Source organism: Octodon degus, unplaced genomic scaffold (genome assembly GCF_000260255.1).
Source record: "Octodon degus isolate 3935 unplaced genomic scaffold, OctDeg1.0 scaffold00074, whole genome shotgun sequence".
NCBI classification, from domain to species: domain Eukaryota; kingdom Metazoa; phylum Chordata; class Mammalia; order Rodentia; family Octodontidae; genus Octodon; species Octodon degus.
This window is the reverse complement of record NW_004524650.1, coordinates 12,824,710-12,847,214: the sequence shown is the minus strand read 5'-3', so window position 1 is coordinate 12,847,214 and position 22,505 is coordinate 12,824,710. Positions and strand designations below refer to the sequence as shown.

At 37.3% G+C, this 22,505-nt stretch overlaps 1 protein-coding gene across 1 annotated transcript; it reads right to left on the bottom strand.

Annotated features, from left to right (window-relative positions):
* Positions 1–1,011: 1,011 nt before the first annotated feature.
* LOC101567374 (guanylate-binding protein 1-like) lies at positions 1,012–21,029 on the bottom strand. Its single transcript, XM_004635770.1, has 10 exons — positions 20,840–21,029; positions 19,702–19,829; positions 11,366–11,475; positions 10,924–11,120; positions 10,094–10,336; positions 8,875–9,155; positions 8,096–8,305; positions 7,375–7,477; positions 6,972–7,165; positions 1,012–1,128 (listed from the first exon to the last, which is right to left on the bottom strand). Exons 1-10 carry the CDS (start codon positions 21,027–21,029, stop codon positions 1,012–1,014), a joined length of 1,773 nt encoding a protein of 590 aa, XP_004635827.1.
* Positions 21,030–22,505: the final 1,476 nt, after the last annotated feature.

The following is a 22,505-nucleotide window of genomic DNA, read 5'->3' as shown; positions in this document are numbered from 1 at the left end:
CCTTTCTATAGTTTTATCAGCCACAAAAAATAACTAATAGGGGCCGGGGAGATGGCTCAGTGGAATAAGCGCTTCCCTGGCAAGCACAAGGGCCTGAGTTCGATCCCTGGTTCTGCAAAAAAAAAAAAAAAAAGAAAAGAAAAAATAACTAATAGATGACATGTTTGCTGTGGTTTCTCAGATATGAGGAAATGAAAGAATAAAGAAACAGAAAGGACTCTACGAATTCTAACAATGTTAACAGAGCAAAGTAAGCAGTTGATACAGTGAGTAGGCAGTCAACTGAACAATCAACAATATTCCTGGACAATCTGAAAAGGCTTAATATTCAAACACATATGAGACTTCTGCAACTCAACACAGAAAAGCACAAACCATAGGATTAAAAGTTTAGACTTGAATAGAGATTTCTTCAAAGACAGAAGTGTCTAAGTGGCACATCAAAAGATAATTGACTTTATTCATTATCATCAAGGAAATGCAAATTACAAAAATTATTATGGATAGCAATTTTATCTAACTTAATTGCCTACAATATTAACTTTATTCATCATAATCAAGGAAATGCAAATTATAACAATGACATAGCACTTCATCCATTTGAATAATGATTCCTAAGAATTAAGCTAAAAATGCAGGTGATTTTTGAGCATGTATAGAAACTGGAACCTTTGTGCACTGTTGTTCGGAATGCAAAACTGTATAGCTGGTCTTGAAAAAAGTATGAAGTGTCTTTTAAAAGTTCTAAAGAGAAGCACCATGTGCTTCACCTACCCTGCTGCTTTGTGTTTACCCAACAAAATTAAAAGTCTATTCTGGCTTCAAAATTTATAATCATTTAAGGAAGATGGAATTGACTTCAAAATTTGCACTGCATGTCTTTGCAGGTTTTGGTAGTTGTAGGACTTATGTAGCATTAATTGAAGTGACACTTGTTCCACTTAAATCTAAAATTGCTTTATCTATACCTTGGATTGATAGGGTGACAGGATAACCTTTTTCATTAGGTCTTTAGAGTATGACACATATACCATCTGCATCATCCATGGTGCTCTTAAGCTGCTTTATCTCCTTCTGATATTGTTGGCTCTCATTTTGGCACCCTTCTTTTAGTAGATTGGCTTGTTCCTAAAAAAAAAATACACAAAGAGAATATGAATAACTTCTGACAAAAAGTTGTCAGAAGAGACAAAGGTAAATGGACCAATTCACTAGGAGGATATAACAATTGTAAATAAGTATACACTGAATATTGGTCCATCTAATTCAGTAAAGCAAAAACTTCCTGACAGGATGGAGCAGAAGCACATGGAAAAAAATTTTTATAGAATTTCAATCACCTACCCTTACAAATAGAGAAGTAAACCAGACAAAAAATTAATAAAGAATAATCAGAGTCTATCTGCATCACAGAACCAATGGGTTTACTGATATCTGTTGAGTGTTTCATTCAATGATTGAGGGGTACACATATTCTATGTACTTCATAGAACATTTTGAGATATAAATTGTAGTTTAGGCCTGAAAGCATGTCTCAATTAACACAAAATAATTGTAACAATGTCTTTATCTGATATAAGATAATGGAATCAAAATAGAAAATAACAAAATAAACAACAGATTCTATAGAAATATATGAAGATTGAATAACACACACTGAAGTAATCAGTGTGCCACAGAAATTGTCAGGAATTAAATTTTAAAATTCCCACTTAAATGATAATGTAAATCTAACATAACAGAATCTGTGGAATTCAATGAAAGCACAGTTAAGAAAGTTCATAGCTATAAGTGCTTGTGTTAGAAAAATAGAGACTTAACCCTCCCCCATAAATACTCTAAGGATATCTCAAGAGGTATTGTGCTTGGCATTTAATGAATAGACTCAAGGAGACCACCCAAATGCAGTTATATCCAGATAGGAAGCCAGGGGTTCTCTGGATGTGCAAATTTTCTGTATATCTTTGACAAAACCCTTCTTTTTAAAATAAAATTTACAATTATTTATTTGGTATAGGATCTCATTATGCAGTTTGGAAAAGTAGTGATCCTCTTGTATCAGCCTCCTAAGTACTGGGATTGCAGGCGGGCATCACCATACCTGGTTTTGGGAGCCTGCTCAGTGTGCCCAGGGCCCACATGGCATACAGTACCAGGGATTAAACCCATATCCTTGTGCTTGCTAGGTAGACACTTAGACCCATGAGGGATCTCCTCAGCCCTGACAAAGCCCTTCTCAAGAGGAGACATTGGTGGATAAGTCCATAGGAAGACTACAAAGGAATCCCAGGGTACTTAGACTCAGGGGTGGTGTAAAGAACAGAAAACAAGAAAGTGCTTAGGATCTTAAAGTGGAGGACAAGTAGAGAATTAAAGTTGCTTGAGTGAACTTTTATTCCATGCTAGCCAGGATATGAGAAGAAATGAGGTCAATAGGATAAGAGGTTACCAAACAATGATGGGACATTTAGGCTAATGCTTGGAGCAAAATGGTCACTGGAGAAGGACAGAATGAGACAAAAATGTACTAGATCCTCACTGCCTTGTTGTCACCAACAAACAGATGACATGCCCATCCTCACGCAGCTCATTTCTCAGCAAGTAGAGACTGACTTTGTATGTACAAGTTAGATAAATAGAGATTTAAACAGTCATATGTTAAAGTGGTGGGGAGGGGGCCTGGTAAAGGGCCCACGATTGATGATGTGGTCAGAAAGGCATAAAAACATCATCAAAAGTGTCCCTGGAGATTTCCCTAAACAGTTCGCATAGGAACAAAGAATCGCAGATTGAGGGTAGAAATCTCCTGGCTGTCGTGGAAATAATTTTAAGGGTTCCAACCACATCATGGCAGGTAGTTGTTTCTCAGCAGTATTTTACTTTACATTTTACTAGTGGTTGCTGACATCATTCATGTTTCCCTTTATTTATCTGGCACCCATGTATTTCCTTTGGTGAAATGTCTTCTCAATATTTTATCCAACTTCTCAATAAGGATTTTGTGGAATCCACAGAGTCTTAGGCTTCATAGTTTCTGTAAGTCCTTTCTTAATTATGTGATCTGAAAATATTTTCTTTTTGTCTGCGGTATATCCTTTTTACTATCTTACTTGTGTATTTTGCAGAGAAAACATTGTCTATTATAATGAAATATAAGTTATTAAATTATTCTATATAACTCAAATGTACTTTTTTTTAACTCAAATGTACTTTTAAAAACACTGGCTAAACATTATTGAGAAAACTATTTAAAGTAGAGAAGTTTTGCCCCTTTATCTATTCCAAACTGTAGCAATCCCTCAAAATGGGATTCAATTTTCTTTGAAATTATGCTGGGGAAACTTTTTTTATCATTTATGGCAGGTACTACTTATGCTTTCAGCTGAGTGCAAGTAACGTGGATCTTAAAGTCTGGTAAGTCAACATGATAAATGATATATATTCTTTTAGGTATTACATAGACATTAACTCTCATAATCTTTATACAAAAGTTTTGAAGTTCTATTGCATACACTGAAGAAATTGTATAGGTATAATCACTGATAAGCAGAACAAATGAAAATTCAGCTTAATTATCAATCTGTGATTCTTAGTATCACATATGATTAGAAATTCCAGAGGATTAAATTTTAGAAAGAACTTGAAACTTTCAAATAATCCAAAACATGCTCTTATGGCTTATCTACGGACATTCCCCCCAAAGCCACATGAGTTCATAGGTGTGACACTTGGGAGGTGTTGGGATCATGGGTAATGACCTTGGAATCAGGCATTGATAACTGGATTATGACACTGATTAGGAAAGTTCTGCATGTGGATAACTGGAAGGCCCAACCTGGGTGTAAAGGGTAACAAACGATGGCCTTGGAGCCTGAATGGAATAAACAAGGGAAAAGAAGGCTGCTGATTGCTGCTTCCTGCTGACTGCCACGGGCTTTTCTCCTCTGTGCTGCCCGCTAGACACGTCACCTTGCCTTGGGGCCACCTAACTATAGACTGAAACCTCTACAAACTGGGAAACTGAAATAAACCTTTCTTTATTTAACTTGTAGGCATAGAGCATTCTGACCCAGCAACAAAAAAGTAAGATACATGAAGTCCTACTTGCTTTTTATAACGCAATAGCATAGAAAATCTATAAAACAACACAAAATCCTACTCAACCAAACCAAAACTTGTATGATTAGAAGGAAAGTATGCAAAAGGATATGTTTTTGCCTCAATGGTGATTAATCTTGGTTTGTACAAAGAAAGAGTCTAGGAATTCTCCTCTATATATTTTCTTTCAGATTAAACTTGTTTTATAGACAAAATGGTTTCATTTGATATCCTGGGGAAAACATATGTAGCCCCCAAAAAGGTAAAGTTCTTAATTCAAATCAAACATACATTTAGTATTTGCTTTCTTCTTAAGTTTTCCTTGTAAATTTTGTACCTATCATCTGTCCAGGTTCTACATTTTATGATCTTCTCACTTATAGCCTTAAAAACATGACTGTAGACTCTTCTAAATAAAGATTAAAAGTCTAAGACATTTTGTTGATCAAATTTCACTAAGTAACTTTTTCTCCCCATCACGAAGTATTGAATACTGGGCCTTCTCATTGCACTATATCTTTAGCTGTTTTTAATTTTCTTTTGTTTGTTTGTTTTGAGATTGAATCTCACTAGATCATTGTACTTGATTTGAATTTACAATTCTTGGGACCTCTCAGTGTGCTGATGTTACAGGCATGCACAAACACAGACTTTTCAATGGTATAAACATTTATTTCAATCACATATCACTTACAGTCTAATTAGGACTTGATTGACCAGCAGGGTAGAATCAAAGAAAAAAAATCTATCTAAATAGCAAAAGATCCAATCAGATATGTATAATCAGTTACACATTCAGAAAAGAAAAGCCTGACAAATTTGACACATGCCTGTGATCCACCACTGGGAAGGCTAAGGCTATAGGATTTCCATGAGTTTGAGATCAGCCTGAACTAAATAGTGAGAGGTTGTCACAACAAACAAATAAACAAGGAAAACCATCCAAATAACTAATACATACAAACATACAGAGAAGAAAGGAGGATGTGTAGTGACAATGGAAGATCTTTAATATGGAGTCACTACAATCACAGATTTAAAAAAAATGCTTTCTCTAAATGATGGCTTCAAAGCTGAAATATTGTCAGTAGTGGAGGAATTGACTCTTTTTGGACTCTGTCTAGCTATTATATTGGGCTTTGCAGTCACTAAAGGTAATTTTGTCAGGATCAAGCACTGAGCTCCTTCTACTTATGCTTAAGCTGATTTCTAGGAGGATACAAACACCCTGATGGCAGGAAGCCCGAGTCCCTCAAAACAGAGGAAAAAATAGCAACCAGGAAAATTTAAAAGAGGATGTTGAAAAGGAGATGCAAAATTAAAATCTGAAAACTAAGCTATTTCTCTAGCTCCCTCATTACCAGTTCTGGCATCAAGAAGGCTTCAGCAGAACTTTACTTCTAACTTTTATCTGGGCCCTGTGACAGCTGAAACAAACTTTATTTTTGGATTTTTTTCTATTACTATTCTAAATTAAAGCACTTTTGTACATTGGATGAAATCAGGACAGCTGTCCTGCAGTTTAGCCAAATTGTGGATAAAAACATATTCCCAGTTTTTTTTTATTTTAAAAAATAATTTTATTGAGAAACAAATAGCAATGAGACAGTTTCAAAACCAATTAGTAGGACAGTATCAATAATTAATACGTTGCATATTGTTGTCTTTTCTTAGTGGTTATTCAAAGTACAAGATGCAGACATGATATCCTGTCCATAAACACTATTAGAACAATTCTTTCTATTCATTGAATTAAGAGAAAGTAACTGTATATCTATCCTATTTTAAATATACAGGTACAAAATGGTCCTTCATTTGTATCCCCCTTTTTTGGATAGTTTTGTCAGAGAAGGGTATTCCATTGTCATTTAAATATTGTAGGAGCTAGAATTCAGCAAAATATTCCAATATAGTCCAGTGTCCTTAATAGTAGTGGGTTTTCCTTAGGACTGGCAAGGTTGGAAGTTGTTGACTTGGGCCTTTTACAGCTCAGCATATTAATATGGCTTTACTTTTTATACTTCATTTTTATACTTTTCTTCTGGATGGTTAAGACCAAGCTAAAGCAAGACCTATATAACAAGAAATGTAGCTGTTGTATCTGCCAAGGTCATTCAAATCCCCTCAGGATTTACCCTGAAACCCTGTACTGAAGTTTGTAGATGCTCTCAATGGTAAATGGTAAAATGAATCTAGATATCTGTGGTCAGATTCGAAGCTCTGGCTGGATTCCCAGTAACATGTATTCATAACACAGAAATAAAATAGTCCCAAATTCAGATGAAGTATCTTGATCTTAGTTTTGGATATTTGAGCAAAGCCTCTACAACCATGCACACGAGCGACAGGTGATAGGCAAGCCAATCAGAGTCCCACATGATTTCTGCACAAATCTCCCAAGGGAACAGAAAATGGGACCAGAGAAAATAGGGAAGAGCAGTGTGAAGGTGGAATTTTCTCACAAAGATCCTTGTAGAATTAAAGTCATAACAGATTGGATTTTAAAAAAATCATGTAAAGACAGACACTTCATCAACTAGGTGATGTAAGGAAAGCTTTTCTGAACCCATGTTTCTTGTAAGATGGAAGGAGTCCTTATTTCATACAAGAGATGCAGCAGATAAAACATTTTCATGATGCCTAGCATACAAAGCTGCCGTGAAGGAAAGACATGCTCACCAATGGGGCAGCACTGAAAGGGAAAACAATGTTTGGACAGGACAGCAGATGGGTCAGGCAGGTCAGGCAGATGCACAGTAGTCAATATGCACAGTCCTTTGCAGGGATTCTTGGTCTCCTTGCCCATGTTTGTGATCAGGGAGAATGGAGAGAAAAAAGAAAAACAGAAAGTTCAAGATGGTGCAGCACAGTACCTGGAGTTTGAGAGCCAGAATTGCCTTGTGCTCTTGCACCAGCTGGACCCTGTCCTGCTCCATTTTAGACATCAGTTCACTGTGGTGCGCGTCAATACTCTTCTTCATCTGCTCCACCACCTCCTGAGACCTCCTTTGTATTTCCTCCTGCATTTTCAAGGTTGCCACTGCTGATTCAGCTTTCACACGTAGCTCTAAAAAGAATGAGAGAAAGATCTGTGGGTTACTGTGTGGCCTCACCTGCTCCTTCTTAACACGTTTACATGTTGTGGCTGCTGACTGCACTGGAAAACAAGATGCACCTTTGCTCTTCTTGGTCCAGCTTAAGAAAATGAGATTTTCTTAAATTATTTAAAAATTCAAGAGCTTCTTAGGCCAAGTAGCCTCTTGATTTACTCCTCACCTTCAATCTCTTTTTCTCTCTCTGTAAGGGTCTGGTCTATCTGTAGAATGGCATTAATCATGTCCTCCTTGGACCGCAGGTATTTCTGCAGAACCTCTTCAGCCTTGCAAACCAGAGAACACAGGGTTAACAGTAGCAAGTGACAGTAAGCATTCATTTCTGTCTTTTGCTCATCACATTTTCTTTTAGGAGCTGTGCCACTTGGTCCTGGAGGACCTGGTGATTAAGATTTTCTGTTCACAACAATGGCACGTGCTCAGCCTGCCCAGCAATTACTCCCATCCTGTGCTACAACAATCAATGTCATTTACATTGATTCTTAACACGTTTACATGTTGTGGTTTACAGAAAGCTTGTGGTGAGAAATGTGTTATTTTAGACTGAATGCAATAAATTTAAAACTATTGATGCTGTGGTCATGACAGGCTGAGCATGCTAAAGAATGAAACCTTCCTCAAGACAACAAAGCAAAGAAGAAAAGGGAAGGGGTAAAACAGCCAAGGAAAATTGGGTCATGAGGGTAACAGTAAAAAAGAAGGCAACTCATTGTTAATTGAATATGCTCTGAGGAGCACCTAGGGCAGATCTAGCCCAATAGGCTTCTCATGGGTGTCACTGACTGACAGTGTGAATGCAGGGTAGAGTAGGGCATATTTCTGAGCCATCATGGTTCGTCACACTGACGTGGACACTGGCACAACAGCACAGGAGAGTGGATCACCTGTATCCCTTTCTTGGGTTCCTCATAGTACTTTTTCTTCAGGTCTTGCACCTTCTGAAGAAGGAGATGGTAGCCCCCTGATTTAGAGTAAATTCCTTGCTTCACTCCTTCTAGGGGACTGAAAATTTCCTGCAGTAAAGCTGAGCAACGATCTGAAGATGCTTTCTTATTCCGTTCACAGAAGGTTTTACAGTTATCTTTTAGCTGGGCCTTTAATGCAAAAATAAGAAAGAAAAATAATAGCTAGGGAGACAAAACATTTTGTAGTCAGAGTTCCTGAGGGCAATTCTTAAAAAGAATGTGACCCAAACTTTGTATTACACCTTCTTTGTGAAGTTTGACTTTACTAAAGTTTAATTTCTGAGCAGAGATTGTGAGCATTATGTCATATTTTAGAAGTAAACTTAGAAGTTTTCAGAATAGAACTATGATTGCATGGGATAAATGGACCTCAAAATTAGCCTTCATTAAATAACTTAGAATAATATTTTCTTTGCATTTTTGTTGAATATCACATAATGGATTAGAAGTTCGGCTTGGTAATTATATTATTGGTAATGACATGCATTTGTTTATAATAGCTAATCATAAAAGAAAAATGTTTTGAAACTTTCAGTCCACAGTAATGAAATTGTTTCTTCTTACTATTATGATTATCCATTGGTAGCTCATATCGTTTTGAAATCTAGGAATAATTTCCTTGCTCAAAATAAGTACTTATTTCATTTCCTTGTAGTACTTTGCCTTCTCTATAGTCTCTTGAGATAAAAATTACCTACCGCCAATTTCCTTTGAAACTCTTGGCCAACATCTTTGAAGGAATGTTTCATGAAGATCTGGATGGCCTCCCTCTCACAGGACCCATGCAGGTCCAGCAGCTCCCGCAGGGTGTCTGTGGGCAGCTGCACCTTCTGGCCCATTTGCTGGTCATAGTGCACCAAAGCCTTCTGCACTGCAGCTGTGTTCTCTATCTGGGCCAGGGCCAGGACTGCGTTCTCCATGCAGGGCAGATCCCCACTGCTGATGGCAGTGACGTAGGTCTGCACCAGGCTCTCTAGACCTGCATATGGAGAGCAGATGATAGTGCTTGTTACAGGTAATGTGGAAAACAGCCTCCATTGGGTGTGATCTGAGTGTGCCAGTTACCTCCTATTTGTCTCAAAGTGTCATTGGTCTATTTACCAGTGTACTTGGTAATTCACTAGAAATACAGAGCCTCTGCTTCTTTTTAGACCTACTGAATTCGACCTTCCTCATCAGGAGACCGCTGGTGATGTGTGTGCACACTAAAGCCTGAGAGTCCTGGGCATAAACTACATAGGACTATGTTAGAATTATTCACCCACTTCAATTCTATGTACCCTTGGGACTGAAACTGCATCTCTTTCATCTGTATCTGTACCATCATCTCTGTTAGCAGTACAAATTTTATCACTATTTATAGAACAAGAAATGTTGTCCAAGGGCTGGGGAGATGGATCAGTAAAATGAGTGCTTCCCTGGCAAGTGCAAGGGCCTTAGTTCAATCCCAGTTTCCTCAAAAAAATAAATAAATAAATACAAAAGAAAGGCTGTCGAAATAAAAAGTTGTCACACATTTGTTTATTGAAATGAACAGTGCTATTCAAGAGAAGAATAAATGAATATTCATAAGGCACCTGAGGAATACAGCCATGAGATGTTTTATATTTTTTTAATTTAAATAAATTTAACTTTAATTTAAATAACCATATTTTTCTAGTGGCTACCATATTGCAGTCTGAGTGTCTGGCTTTCTTACTGCATTTAAAGCAATAAGCTTTTTTCCTATAGGTTTCCCTCTTTCTTTCCACCAAGAAATGTGACTAATATGATGTGTTGTAAATGTTGAGGCCATCTAAACTTTAATGGAAGAGTAGTTTACTTGTAAATCTGAAACTATATTGTTGTTGTTGTTGCTGCTGTTGTTATTGTTCCTTAGGCTCAGGAATGAGTGAAGCTAACGGGAAGGGTACTCACGAGGTCCGTTGACCTGGATGCCTCCCGGTAGAGTTTTAGTCCTGGAAGAGCTGAAGATGTAAGAGCAGAATTCTGCAGCTTGTTCCACGAATTCCGGGTCCAGCTCATCCTCATGCAGTGTCTCCAGCTGGGCCAGCTTCTTTCGCTGAGCGGGTCTATCGAAGACAAAGCATTTCTTCTTTGGGAAGAACTTGCGGATGCAGAGTCGGGGGAGATTATAATTTTTAACTTTCTCATCAGTACCTGCACGAAGATAAAAAGGGGTTTTCCAACTGTAGGAATTTGTAAGCAGTTTTTGTAAAGAATTAAATAGTCCATATTTTCAGGCCAGATAGACTCTTTGCTTTGCATTCTCATTGACTGCACCGTGCCAACACCTGTATACAATATGTAAATGAATGGGCTCAGTTTTTTCAAAACAGTGTCTAAGACAGGATGTGGAGCCTCATTACAAGTGGGTCATTCTTTTCCAAAACTTGGGCTACTACACTGGGGCTAGCATCCTGCTGCTGCAACCCTGCTTTAATCTACTGTCTTCAAATATATTTTCACTGCCCTCCACATTCATTAGCTAAATGCAGAAGCACAAATAATAAGCAGCAAGATAAATTTAAACTAAGTGTAGCAAAGCTGATTAACCTTTCTTTGAACAGGCAAGAAACTATTTTAAAATTGAATCTTATAATGCAGATATTAAGCATTAAATTCCAGGCATACAATTGACTTAATAGAAAGCTCTAAGTGTAAAAAAATGTAAAATTAACAAAGAATTAATTGAAAATTTTTATATATGATGATGTCCTAGTTTACCAACTACTCATCCATATTACCTTGCATTAGTATCAGAGAATTCTCCAGGTAGGCATCTGGAGTGACAGACTCTCCCTCTATTTCTAAGTCCAGGGAGAAATCTCTCAGCGTCCACACAAAGTCTGGGAAGAAGCTCACAAAGTCAGCTGAGTCCTGAACTTCGCCGGTGTTGGGTGAGGATTTTGCTCTGATTAGATCTGTCAGTTCAGTCACATAGCTGAGGTGCTAAGGAAAACTGGAGAAACCAACAGGGTCCTTCATCCCATATTAGTTTGACAAATCCCCAATCTTTTATTTTACCTTTGTCCTTAGCCTAAATGTCATTTCTTTAGTGGTTACATGAGTGTTTCCTGACTTGATTTCCTGCTTCTGTCTTCTTTTATTGTTTGACTGCACCAGGCTCTAGAGCCGTGGGGCTGGTTTACTCCCACAGCCTCTCCTCCTGGACCACACAAAGGATACTGCAGTTGGTCCATGGCCTGCTGGTTGATGGTTCCCATGCTGTTATACACAAAGGTGCTGCTCAGCAGAATCGCCAGGGCGAAGATCCAGGAGTCATTCTGATTGTCACCCTGGAAGGCAGAATATATTTGGGAGTCAAAAATGTCTTATCCTTATGTCAATCTGCAGATTAGCAGTGACGAAAGTATCATCACTTAATTGGAAATTTGAGAGTAATTACATAGAAACCTAAATTCAAATGATAATGTCTGTCACAGCTGAACTTATAATTTTTTAATTAATATATAATTTAACCTAATTCTCTCTAGGTCCTCATATAATTATTGGCAGATAGCTGAAAATAAATTCCAGGTTCTTGGGTCCTCTTTATGTTTATTTTAAATTTATTTCTAAATTTATTTTAAAAATCATAACACTTTTTAAGAAAGAGCACAATGTTCTACACACTGCTCTGAAGAAATGTTACAAACATGTGGACTACTGTCACATTCCTTCATGTCTCACCCTCAAATATTTGTAGTGACCACACAAAGCAAGGTACTCACAATGGTTGTGTGGGAAATGTTTTCATTTTTTTAAATTTAAATTTATTTTATTGAGAAACAAATAGCAATGAAACAGTTTTAAAACTGATTAATAGGCCAGTTGCAATAATTAATGCATTGTACATTGTTATCTTCTTGATGGTTATCCATAGTACAAGATTCAGACAGAATATGCTGTCCAAATACTATTAGTACACATCTTTCTTCTCATTGAATTAAGTGAAAGTACTTGCATATCTATACTCACTATTCTGCATATACAGTTACAAAATGGTCCTTTGTTTTTATCCCCTTTTTTTGTTTAGTCCTGTCAGAAATGGGTATTCCATTGGCACCTAAATACTGTAAGTACATGATTTCAGCAAAACAATCCAACACAGTCCAGCAGTCCACAATAGTAGTGGGTTATCCACAGAAGTTGTTGACTTGAGCCTTTTACAGCTCAGCATATTAATATGGCTTTACTTTATATACCTCGTTTTTATACTTTTCTGCTGGATGGTTAAGATGAACATAAAGCAGGACCTATATAACAAGAAATATAACTTTTCTATCTGATAAGAGCAGTCCAGTACCCTCAGGATTTATCCTGTGACCCTGTACCGCATTTTGCAGATCCTTTGCCAATGTCAGCCACGTGGAAGAATCATGGCCATTGCTTGACCAATTTGCTTTCTGTGAAAGTCTGAGAGAATGTTGTCTCTCCAGGTGACTCTACTTAGGCACATTCTACATCATTGGTCACATTGCTCTGTGGCCCCATAATCTCCTTGATCAGAAAAATTGGGACATAACTGAGTTACATGATGTTACAGTATAGGTTCTCCTATGTCCTGAGTCTTCACTGACCTTGAAAAGCTAGGGTCAAAATGTTGGCTGTCCTTGCAGCCCATCCATTTCTCTAATTTGTGGTGTGCAAACTTAGGTTGTTAATGCTCCATAAGAGAAGCTTATTATTACTCTGCAACATATGCAGTTGGGTTTACCTTCACTATCTCTCAGAATGTCAAACATTTTAGACATAACATGGAACAGGCATTTTCCATCAAGTATTGATGTGTTAAACATTAAGTCTCTACAGAACATGGAGATAAAAATTTAAAAACTGAAAAATATTTAAAGAATATCAATAAACAATTACATATTTTTACACAAAAATTTAGAAATCTAACCATACACAGCATTGTAGCAGGACAGTCCTGTAACTTTTTTTCTTTTTCTTGTGTCTTTTTTCATTTATTACCCATAAAAAATTTACTTGAGAGACAGTATGGTAATAATTGGTACATCATGTCAAGAAGTTACATATTAAGAGGCACCAGAATCACAGGCATTCCAAGTGTGAACCTTCTATTACACATTGTTATCTTCAGTGCAGTTTTTTGGCTCACAGGTATAAGCATGTATAGTTAGTCAGGGCAAGAATCCTACCGATTAAATGCTAGTTTCAAAAACCTGCTGATGTTCCTCAGGATCATTGCCTTGCCCATCTTGTGGATATAAATGTATGGTGTTGTCCCTGTCCTGCTTCCCACTTTTTCTCTCTGCACTCTCCTCATGTCCAATCCTCAAGTTCTCATTTTCCTTTTAATTGTGTTATACCTATTTCAGTTTCTTCTTTTGAGTTCTTATACTAGGGAGACTGTACTATATTTACACAGGTGGGTCTGGCTTATTTCACGAATGAGTATATCTTCAAGTGGCATCGACTTAAATATGAATATTTCAAGTTTATCATTCTTTATAGCAGAGTAATACTCCATTGTATAAAAACACCACGTTTTTCAACCATTCCTCATGTGATGGGCATCTTGCTTGTTTCCAAGATTTGTCTATCACAAATTGTGCTGCTATAAAATAGGTACACATATATCACTATGATATGACAGTTTCAATTCCTCTGGGAAAAAGCCCAGAAGGGGGATAGCTGGCTTGAATGAGATTTCCAGTCCTAGTTTCTTAAGGATTCTCCACACTGATTTCCATAATGGTTGCACAAGTGTACATTCCCAACAGCAGTGGAATAGGGTTTTGCTATCCCAACAGCTTCTGAAACTTTTTTTTTTCAGAATCAGGGATTGAACTCAGGATCTTGCACTTGAAAAGTAAGCACTTAATTCACTGAGCCATCTCCCTGGCCCTCTGAAACATTTGTTGTTGGTTGATTTCTTTATGATAGCCATTCTTTCTGGGGTGAGATGGTATTGCAGTGTTGCTTTCATTTGCATTTCACGAATGCCTAGTGATGCGGAGCATTTTCTCATATAGTTATTTGCTTCTTTAATTTCATCGTCTGAGAAGTGTGTGTTCATCTCAGATGCCCATTTCTGGATTGAGTCTTTAAATTTAGGGGCCCTAATGTTTTTTAGTTCTTTGTAAATTCTAGAGAGCAGGGCTTTATCTGAGTGTTTATTAGTTAAGATTTTTTTTTGAAATTTGTGGGTTGTCTTTTCACTTTGTTGGCAATTTCTTTGAACATGCGAAACTTCTCATTTAGTGTAGGTCCCAGTTGTTAATTCTTTCAAGGACTACCTGTGTGATTTGATTTTTGTTCATGAGTGCTTTGCCTACCCCAAGGTCTGATGACAATGCGATGAAACAAGTGGTAAATGATAAGAAAAAGCAGAAAACAACCCTAAATACATGGAAATTAAGCAACACCCTACTCAGCAATCATAGGATCACAGATGAAATTAAATAAGAAATTCAACAATATCTACAAATCAATGCAAATTCAAGCACAACTTATTGGAATTTATGGGACGTGATGAAAGCAGTTCTCAGAGGTAAATTCACAGCTGTGAACTCACATATTAGGAAAACAGAACTCAAACAAATAAACCCTGTATTGCTGCTCCCCCAACAACTAGAAAAGGAGAAAAATCCAAACCCAAGCCCAAAGATGGGAAGAAGTCATAAAGACTGGAAAAGAAATTCATTCAATTGAGATGAAGAAAACAGTTTAAAGAATTAATGAATCAAAAAGCTGGTTCTTTGTAAGTTTAAATAAAATCAATAAGCCCCTAGCTAACCTCATCAAAGAGAGGAAAGAAAAAATTCAAATAAAAGCAATAAGGAATGAAAAGGGTGTAATTACCACAGACCCAATGGAAATTAACAAGATTATCAATAGCTTCTTTGAGAACCTTTACTCTCACACAAAAGAAGACACAGAAGAATTGGACAGATTCTTAGAAAGGTACAAATTACCAAAAAAATCAAAAATATATAACAACACTCAATAACTCATTAACAGCCAATGAAATATGAAATGTAATAAAAAAAAGTGCTGACAAAAAAAGTCCAGGACCTGATGGATTCACTGCTGAATTCTACAAGAAATATACAGAAGATATACTTCCTACACTCCTCAAGTCTTCAATGAAATTGAAAAGGAATTAGATCTCCCAAAATTCTTCCTGGAGGCAAATATTATACTGATACCAGAACCAGGGAAAGACACAACTAAAATAATAACTATAGACCAATCTCCCTCATGAACATAGATGCAAATATCCTCAATAAAATCCTAGCAAATAGAATACAGCAAATCATGAAGAAGATCACACACCATGACCAGATTAGATTCATCCAAGTGATGCAAGAATAGTTCAATATTCGAAAACCTATAAATGTAATACATTATATCAATAGGGTGAAATCTAAAAGCTACAAGATTATCTCAATTGATGCAGAAAAGGCTATTGACAAAGTTCAACACTAATTAATGTTCAAAGTCCTACAGAAAATTGGAATAGAAAGCCTCTAATTCAACTTGTTAAAAGTGATCTATGACAACCCAATGGCAAATATAATTCTAAATGGGGAAAAACTGAAATCCTTTACTCTGAAATCTGATATAAGACAAGGATGTCCTCTATCACCCTCCTATTCAATATAGTTCTGGAATAATTAGCTAGAGCCATTAGACAAGAGGAAGAATTAAAAAGAATAAGAATAGATAAAGAAGAAGTTAGATTATCATTATTTTCAAATTACATCATACTTTACTTGGAATATCCAAAAAACTCCACCAAGAGCCTTCTACTAGAATTGATACACAAATTCAGTAGCATAGCAGGATACAAAGTCTATAATCAAAAGTCATTCCTCTACACAGATAGAGGCATTCCTCTACACAGATAACAAACACACTGAGAGAGAAAGTAGAGAAACAATATCTTTTACAGTAGGACTACAGAAAATGAAATACTTTGGAATTCATCTAACTAAAGAAGTCACAGATCTTTCAAGAAAAATTACAGTGCTCTGAAATAAAGAGATCATAGAGGATTTCAGAAAATGGAAAGATATTCCCTGCTTTTTGATAGGAAGGACCAACATCGTGAAGATGGTCATACTCCCAAAATTGTTGTACAGATTTAATGCAATCCTTATCAAACTACCACCAACGTACCTCCCAGACTGACAGAAATCATTCCTTAAATTTATTTGGAACCAGAAAAGACCTAAAATAGTAAAAGTGATTCTGACCAACAAAGACAAGGCAGCAGGCGTTACAATTGCTGACTTGAAATTATACTAAAATGCTACTGTGATAAAATCAGCATGGTATTGGTAATGAAATAGACCTCAAGGTCAATGGGACATAGGGATAGGCAAAGTTTTCATGGGGGGATGTCTTTAAGTCACTAAGAATGAACATACGATAAAATCCACCCTGCTACTGTTTTCCAATTTAGACGTTACCATTTGCATGACCCTCACTCCTTTTTGTATGGAATTGGATGTTACATCTGGTGAACATCAAGGAATTCAGTATACTTTAAATGCAGAACACTTATGAAGCAGAGGAAGGTTGACTTTTTAAACAGAAGCAAATTTAAAACAGGAAAATAATGGAGCAGGGAAATAGCTCATTACACTAAAGCACCTGCTTAGATAAGCTTAGGCAAGCCCTGGGACTGAGTTTGATACTAGGTACCACATGCTGTGTGGGCCCTGGCCCCAGGGTGTGCTGAGCTGATACAGAGTCTGGGTATAGTGGTTCTTGCCTGTATTTCCAGTGCTGGGAATGCTGAAAACAGGAGGATCACTTTGAGCCCAAGCTGGGAATTAGCACCCTATGACCACCAAGTACATTAAAAAAAATGGTGGACCCCTCCTAGCTCTTCACTGTTTTAGAAAAGCTAGGCTCCAGAATGCTGCCTCATACTATAAGATAAGAAAAAACACCTTGCATTAAAATCCTTCAACACCTTCAGACAGCTGCACACTATTTTGCAGCCAATGCTCTCCCTTTTGTATCTGGTACTATTTTCTGTAATGGTGATGATTTGATCTTTAGATCCTTCCAAAAGCTCATTAATTTCCATAAAAGTTCATGATTTATGATAGATTTCTAAAACTTCTCCTCCTTTGACAATAATATACCCAGTCAAATCTTTGGGAATAGTTACTTGTGTAGGGATAACAGATTCACCAAGATCACCAGATGAGCCATGAACCCCTGCATAGTAAAAATCATACCCAGGGCCACTCTGTGGTTCATATGCCATCTGCCATTCTGATGAGCTCCAAACATTTACTGCACTTTCCTGAGTTTTATCAGTTCTTAAAAAAACCATGCCATCATAGTGGTCTCCAGATTTTCCTCTTCTATCATAGGCCACTAAATCTCTACCTCTAGGTGGTAGTGGTGGAAAGGGAAGATTCTGATTTTTACTACCACGAAGTCATGGTGAGGAAAGCGTGGCAGTGGCCAGTGAGAGCTCAAGTCATAATCATCTATTCTAGAGGGAAACATTGAAGCCCATCCTGGCCAGGCAATATTTATCACAAGACCTTCTCACCCTACGGACAGTCCACAGCACTTACCAAATATCATATTAAAGTGAACATAATCACAAGTTTCATCATAAAAATTTGGTGCACAATGTTACAAATGTCTTTTGATGGGCAACTCAGTTATAAGGTCAAGGATAGCTTGACAGCTACTTTCTCTTAATTCAATCAGAAAAAAGTTTTGTACTAATAGTGTTTGGACAGGATATCATGTCTGCATCTTTTACTATGAATAATCACGACAAAGGCAACAATATGCAATGTGTTAATCATTGAAACTATCCTACTAATCGTTTTTTGAAACTGTCTCATTGTTATTTCTCAATAAATTTAATTGTAGAATTTTTTTTTTAAAAAAGAGAGGGGATGAACATTATGCCTTCTACATCCCTATAAGGCTTTATCCAATAAAAACAACTCTGTCAGTAGAACATGAACAGCATTCTTAGGAAGGTTAATTGTTGCCTGAGTGTTCTCTGAAACTTCTTTAATTTTAATGTCTTTGGCCACAATAATTTCTCCTGCCTGACTTTGAAGAATTAACATTTCAACTAACGGTTGAAATCACTTCCTTAATGTGTTAGTAGTTTAGTCATTTCGTGGCATCAGATTGGAATGGGAGCTTAGTAGTTGCAGTGGGTGATGGCAACCTCAGGCCTCCTCCAAGGCAGGATGATGTTCTTCAGAATTTCTCCAATTGTTTCAATACCTGCACTGATATTGTACACTCAGGCCACTGCTGTCTGGGACTGAAACACTCACAGTGTGTCCATATTTAGAGCCTTAATATTCCTGCCTCCCTTTCCAGTCACTGCCTCAGCATTCTTGCTCTGAAGCAGAATTTGTAACTCAACCATCTCCTTGGTGTTTGTCATTGTTTTAAGTGCTTGCTCCTCTTCCATATCTTCTGAGGACTTCTACCAAATTCACAATTGATTCAGTGCTGGGGAAGGTTTCCTCTGGATGTTTATTTTCCATTTTCTTGTATTATATGAACACATCAAGCAGTTACTAAATACCTTTGCAGAGCAGATCTGTACTGTTCTGAGCAGGACCAATAACTGATACCCTAGAGCTGCAGTAGCCAGGGGAGTCTGAGTTCCTCCACTGCCCCACTGTGTAGATGCCCAGAGCTAGGCACAAAACAAACACAGCTAGTTTCTTAGGTCTTAAAGGAATTTTAAAATTAAAATTTTTTTCTTTTTCAGTGGCAAAATTTAGTTATAAGAAATGTAGAACCTCACAGAGTGGTGCTTGCTTGCAGAGCTGAGACAGGAGAATAAGTTGAATGACAGCCTAGAAAATTTAGTGAGATCCTTCCTCAAGATAAATAAATAAATAAATAAATAAATAAATAAGGGGTTAGGGACATAATCCAGTGTTAGTATGCCAAAGTTTATAATCCTTGGGATTAAATAAATAAATAAACAAACAAACAAATGTGTGTTTATAGTACTTGTACTTCTTTTATCCCAATTGTTACCTGCCATACTGTTATTTATCTTATTAGACATTTAAAACAATTCTAGAAGATTTATGTGACGATACTACACATATTTGAAATATCAGGAAGCTGAAGCTAAGGGAAGACAACTTATTTGCTAAATGCACCAAACTAGAACTAGATTTCTAATGGAAATACAAGTCACAAGGCTTCAACACCCAACTGCTTAAAGGCTGGAGTAGGATGAGACTCATCACACTGAGTGTATGTGTGCTTTCTTTTTCCATCCAGGATCACATGCTTTGCTTACAGATTGCAGTTGGTACTTTAACATCGTATTTACCATGCTGCTTTTCTGCTAGGATTCTGGCTTATGAACATGTTTCTGTTTTTGGCTGCTAACCTGAGTCTCTGTAATATAGCAAACAAATGAAAAGGTATACTGTGCTTGAAAACAATATTTTACATAAGAAAAAACTGCTTATTGTAGCGAATATTCCCAGATGAGGAGAGATTCCCAAAACGGAACCATCCATCCTTACTTTCTCAACATCTCCCAGGCCCTCGGTGTCCAGCAGGACTAGCGTACGCTTCGGGTCCTCGGGGTGAGGCACGCACCACATCCAGATTCCCTTGGTGTGAGACTGCACTGTGGAGCCCAGAGAGAAGCCTGCCAAACACAGGAAATTTTGACATATGTGACACAGTTGAAACGTAAAGACACTACACTAAGTGAAAAAAGACACAGGAGGAAAGTATTTCTGATCCCATATACATGGTAGAATGTGTGTGGAATAGTCAAGTTCATAGAGGCAGAACCTGGAGTGGTGGTGGGGGATGCTCACAGGGAGGTGGTGTTTAGTGGATGCAGCTTTCCTCTTTGGGAGGAGGAGGCTGATCTGGAAAGGGATGGAAATGGTGACTGCACAAATATGTGAATGAACTTAGTGCCAGAACCTGATTGCATAAGAATGTTTCAAAGGGCAAATTGTATATTGTGTAAGTTTTAACCCATACAAGAGGGCTGGTGAGATAAGTCAGGAGACTAAACGCCTGCTTAGGCAAGCTCAGGCACAGGGCTCCATCCCCCGCACCATATACCACACAGCGTTCACTGAGCCAGCCACTGAGTTGGGGCATGGTAGTCCATGCTTGTAATCCTAGCACTGGGGAGGCTGAAAACAGCAGTATCACCATGAGTCCAATTTGTATAATGATATCCCAAACCACATAATAATAATAATAATAATAATAATAATAATAATAATAATGATAAATAACAATCTCTTTAAAATAATTGTTTAAAAGACTAAGAAAAAGTGCAAGATAAACAAAAAGTTTTTAACCTCAAATGACAGTGTAAACTTTTACGTTATGAACATCTTCATAAGAATATTAGAGTTTATTGTCAAATAAATTCATTATTCATATTGCTGCTTTTTTTTAAGGAAAGGACTAACTCATATTTTCCAACGGGAAGCTAAGACATAGTAGGGTGAGCCTGTGAGCTCACTGTCATGTCTTAGAACAGAGTGAAGATTAAATATCCTCCTGGAAGAGGCAGATTAGGGCACAATGTCCCTCTGGGCTCTTCTCCTCTCTCCACACACAACCCCCCATGCAGGATGCTGGCAGTGGGGGTGGTCAGGGGCTCAGCAGAGCCCTGCTGGCAGCACTCACCCTTTTTCTTCCCAGCCAGCTTGTTCATCAGGTAGGATTTGCCTGTGCGGTACATGCCCATGATGGCCACGACCACGACGGGCTGGGAGATGGCGGACAGGATCCCCAGAGCTTCCTGATTCACCATCAGCTGTCCTCTCACGTTCTCAATGAGGCACACAGGGCCTGGCATGTGGGTTTCTGAGGCCATTTCCAATGTGTAATGCTTTCGTCTGCAACGGCAGGGGTGGAAAGAGATAGAATCTGCAGTGTTAGTGCTGAGGAATTGCTTCTTTTCATTCTTTTTTTTTACAGAATTGCAGGGATTTTTACATTTTAATAATGATGGATTTAATCAAACAAAGTTGCATATTTGTGTGGGCACAAGAATACATGTAAAATCACATATTTATTGTTAACTTTTAATATAAAGGAATGATCTTTGATTTTTTTTAATTTTAAAGAGAATAAAATACATTAAAAACAATACATTTATTTTATTTTTTATTTTATTTTATCTATTTATTTTTTTGTATTTTAATGAAGGGTCTCGAGGTGTTCAGGTTCTCACTACTAGATCAGCCTCGTAGTGATCCACCTGTGTGCAGCCTCCCAAGAGCTGGGATTACAGGAGCGGGCCCCCATGCCAATTCTCAATTGCCATTTTAGCATGCCCTGGGAGCGGGACTGGCACAGCAGGCCCTGGGATCAAACTCCTGCCCCTGCACCTACTCACAGGTGCTTTAATCTACTGAGCTATTTGGTTGATCTAGAAACAATACAGAATTTCATAAAAACAAGATGATAGTAATTCAATAATGGTTGTTATGTTTCATTTTTTTAAAGTATTTATTCAGATTACCTGATATAGGCATGAAAAATTTGTCAAAAATTAAGAAATAAGCAGTATATTTATCTTAAATAAATTCCTTTTTTCTTTTCTCTTTTCCCCCATCCCAGCTGTTCTTTCTTTTTGAGCAATTGTTTTTCCCTTTCACAATATCTATTGTACCTTTCAGATTTTATTTACTTTTTTAGGTTCTTACTCTAGGGGAGACAATATGATGTTTACACATGCGATTTGATTTATTTCACCTACATTCATTTACCTATGAAAGTTTTGAGCATCTTTCTTTTTAGCTGAGTAGTACTCCATTGAAAATATCCCAGTTTCTATCCATTCCCCAGTTAATGGGCATTTGGGTGTTATCCAAGATTTAGCTATGACAAATTGTGCTGCTATTCACATGGTTATACATATATTGCTGGAGATATTTTCAGAAAAAATTCCTTCTACACATACCAAAGACTAAAATTGGACGCATGTCTATCAGCATATACTAAAGTCAAAATGAATGAAAGATCTAAACATTAGAATAGAAATACTAAATCTACTGGAAGAGAAAGTACACAGAAATCTTGAAGACACAGGGTTAGGCAGAGAGTTCATGAACAAAAATCAAACTGCACTGAAAATGCTTAAGAAGGGTTAACAACTAGGCTCTCATATCATTACAATGTTTTTTGCACATCAAAAGAACTGGCCAACAGAATGAAAAGAGAGTCCACATATTAGGAAAAGAATTTAGATAACTGGCCTTCAGACAATGGACTTCTACGTAGAACATATAAAGAATTAAAAAAGTCAGGCCCCCAAATTTAAAGACCCAATCCAAATATATGAATA

Excerpts from the sequence above, each read along its gene's own strand:
- LOC101567374 (XM_004635770.1), bottom strand. The coding sequence starts at position 21,029 with ATGGCCTCAGAAACCCACATGCCAGGCCCTGTGTGCCTCATTGAGAAC. Across the intron at positions 9,156-10,093 it reads CATCCAGGTCAACGGACCTC|GTCTAGAGAGCCTGGTGCAG; the intron begins GTGAGTACCCTT and ends CTCCATATGCAG. Across the intron at positions 1,129-6,971 it reads TTCTGGCTCTCAAACTCCAG|GAACAAGCCAATCTACTAAA; the intron begins GTACTGTGCTGC and ends TTTTTTTTTTAG.